Source organism: Buceros rhinoceros, unplaced genomic scaffold (assembly GCF_000710305.1).
Source record: "Buceros rhinoceros silvestris isolate BGI_N320 unplaced genomic scaffold, ASM71030v1 scaffold25271, whole genome shotgun sequence".
Lineage (NCBI taxonomy): Eukaryota > Metazoa > Chordata > Aves > Bucerotiformes > Bucerotidae > Buceros > Buceros rhinoceros.
Genome location: NW_010394039.1, coordinates 2669 through 5857, shown reverse-complemented (window position 1 = coordinate 5857; position 3189 = coordinate 2669). Strand labels below are relative to the sequence as shown.

Here is a 3189-nt window from a genome sequence, read left to right as displayed (position 1 = left end):
AGACCCATCCCCTACACGGCACTCCCAGGAATGAAGCAGCCCCTCACCCTGGCATCCCACCTCACCTGTAAAGTGCTGCCACACTCGTGCAGCCCAGCCACAAAGGTCACTGTGCTCTCAGCAGCACTCTGGGCCGCAGGCAGGCAGGCAGCTGAGCCCAGGGTCAGGTCTGCAGCCCTGACCAGGCGCCCCGTGCCAAAGAGGTCCCTGTGCACTGTGACCACCATCTGCGCCTCCTGGCACTGCACGGCCACGGGGTGCAGCGGGGCAGCAGCCTGGAGCTGGGAGACGTCCACCCACGCCCAAGGAGAGGGCTGGGAGAAGTGAGGCACATGGGACCAGCTCCAAGAGGAGTCCCCCCGGACCCTTAAGACCCCTGAGTCCCTTTGAGGGAAGCCCCAGGGTCTGTAAGATGCTGCTTCAGCCAGCACCCAGCAGAAGAGAGCAACACCCAGGCTGCCTCCAGACCCCATCCTGATCCCAGGAAAACCAGCTCATGGAGAAGATGCTGCTCAGGAGCCTTTTATACCAGCACTCCCAGCAGCCCCAGCCTCCATGGGGCACACCTGGGGACTGTGGGCAGGCCCCCACCCAGCCACGAACAGCTCAGGACAACAGGACCCAGCTGGGACCATTTCTCCCTCTCCAGGTGTGGAACGTGATTTCCCTAGAGCTGCACCTGGGCATTGCCCCAGAGCACTTTGTCCCATGTCCCTCTGTCTTGCCTATTTGGGTTGGCATCAGCCAACTGCCCACAAGCCCACCCGTGTCCTTCTCAGTGTATGAGATGGAGCCAATTTTGGCCACCAGTGTGGCAAGGGCTCAGTCAGACCCCCACAAGCATTTCTCCCCTGGTCTCTCCTACCTCATCAGCATCAACAGTTCCCCAAAATCCAGGTCCTGGAGCACCACGCAGGTTGGCACGTTCAGAAATGGAGAGGACTCAAACTGCAAAATCCACCTGGGCTCTGGCCCGTGAGCGTTGGCAATCTGTCCAGGCTCGATTTCATGGGCGTCTGAGCTGGTTAATTGTCTATCAAGTAATGAAGGCATCATACCCGGCTTATTCGCATAGAAAGCAGAGGTACAAATGCCAATCATCCCATAGCAGCAACTGATAAGTAAACGGCAGGCATAATCATGAGATTAATTTGCCCTCGTGTGTTAATTATGCTAATTGGCAGAGATGCTCACGTGTACAGTACGAGGAGTAATGGCTCTGCGTCGCCGAACGGGATGAGGAGGCTGGGGGTCACTGCAAGCTGCTGGCTGCAGCGGCAGAGCCCGGGGAGTGGGGTCCCCCTGACGTGGGGCTCTTCAACGGTGTGGCTGAACAAGCTGGGAGTGGTTGTATTCACGGCGCGTTTCTAATGGTGCTTGACATGGGTGCCCAGGGAATTGGGGTTTATTGGCTGAAGAATCTTGCTCCTGGTTTGCGAGTATCAGCGGGATGGGTTTGCCGTGGGGTGACCTGCACCTCGGCTCGTAGGGGAGACCGCAGCGATGAGCTGCGTGAAGGAAGCTCCGAGCAAGACCACGGGGCTGTACCCATATTCCTGGCGGGATCACTTTCCTTCGCTGGCCCTTGCCTTAGGCATCGGCTGTTGTCTCCCTGAAGCATGAATAATGCCACACATGCCATCCTTTTCTGGCATGATCTCCGCGTCCCAGCCTTGCCCCTGATATTTTTATGAGTGATGAATAAATGATACAACAAGAAAAACCTCTCCGGCAGCTCAGGCTGTCTTTATTAATTCAGCGAGCAGCAGGTCATCTCCAAACCAGCTCATTCCTGTGCTGGGTTGGGTCCTTTAGTCCACAAGCTGGGTTTGCTTGCGGGCTCTCCTGCAGCCGAAGGCATCCGGGATGATGGGAGGTGATGTCCGTGCTGCCCCATCACCCAGCCGGGCACCGAAGGCTGGTTCACCCAACCTCTGCAGACCAGGTCTATGTTGATGGGTGCCTGCACCCCAGGCACCTTTGCTCCTGTTCCAGAGGGAGAGAGGCAGCTCCTCCAGGAACTCGAGGAGCCACGTACAGCCCAAGCCCCGTGCCTCATGCTAGCAGAGTCCCAGGCTGCTCTGCTCAAAGGTGGGTTTCTCACACCCTGCAATAGCTCCAGCCAAAGGCTGGCGGGTCAAATCACCAGGAGTGGAGTGGTGGGAAATAAATTCAGACATCTGAGAAAGGATGGGAGATTCACTGACCCTAAAAGCAGAAACCTGTTGGGTGACAAACAGCTTTTATTCTCATTTGGGTGCAAAAGAGACCAACAGGCAGCAAAAAAAAAAACCCAACAAACAAAAACCCCACAATCCACCAGCTCCCAGTTCTCAGGCCGCAGCGAGAAGTGCATCCATCACCATAACCTGTATTTAACAGCTCTGAGGGAACAGCCCTTCCCATCTGCAAAGGCCTCTGCCTATAGATTTCCCTCGGCAACGAAGGACGGTGGGGGCCAGCTCCTTCTTGCCGCAGTGGTCTGCCCTTCCCTGGGCTTACAGGAGCTCGGGGGCTTCACCGAGCCCCTGCCGGAAGGGGGAGGCCGCCAGTTTGACACGCCCCATTCATGCTCTTTGGAAAGACGAGCAGGACAAGCCCCACAGTGGAAGACCCTGCTCCGTGCTGTAGGAAGCAATATCCCACCCTCCTCTCGGGATGAGTCTCCTGTGGAATTCTTCATTTTTATACGTAACTTCAGCACCTGAGATGAGAGAAATCATTTTGCCGTCGGGCATGGAAAATTTCCGCACTGTCAGCACTTTGTTCCCTAGACGGCTCCTCCGAAGGTGCCCGCTTATTTGCCAGGGGTGCTCTTTCACTGGAGCGTTAAATACTTGATTAATAGGGGAATTGAATACTTCTCAGGCAATATTTAAGCAACATCTCCTTCCTTGAGACACCACAAGCTTCTCCAAGGCTCATTAAGTAACGCCAACCTCTCTTCACCTGTCCCCGAGAAAACGATGCTCCCACCAAGCGTGCAGCTCAGATCCTGCTGGTGAGAGCACGGCCGGGGGCAGGGGAGGGGGCTGTCTCACCCTCTGTGAGTAACGATGGTAAAACGACATTGAAATGCCACCCAATCATCAAACGACACCAAAACGCCACCTCACCCCTCCTCCCCCGCCCCGCCGCCACCCTTTGGCAGCGCATCCCAAAGAGAAGCGAACCGCCCTTGGCTAACAC

At 56.3% G+C, this 3189-nt stretch overlaps 1 protein-coding gene across 1 annotated transcript in view; it reads right to left on the bottom strand.

The window, feature by feature from the left end:
- The window catches only part of LOC104501331 (zona pellucida sperm-binding protein 3-like), a 3872-nt gene extending 3399 nt beyond the window's left edge, over window positions 1-473 (bottom strand). Inside the window, exon 1 of the mRNA XM_010145123.1 lies at window positions 66-473. Within this exon, the coding sequence (XP_010143425.1) occupies window positions 66-473 (408 nt within the window). The remainder of the gene's footprint in view (window positions 1-65) is intronic.
- Window positions 474-3189: the final 2716 nt, after the last annotated feature.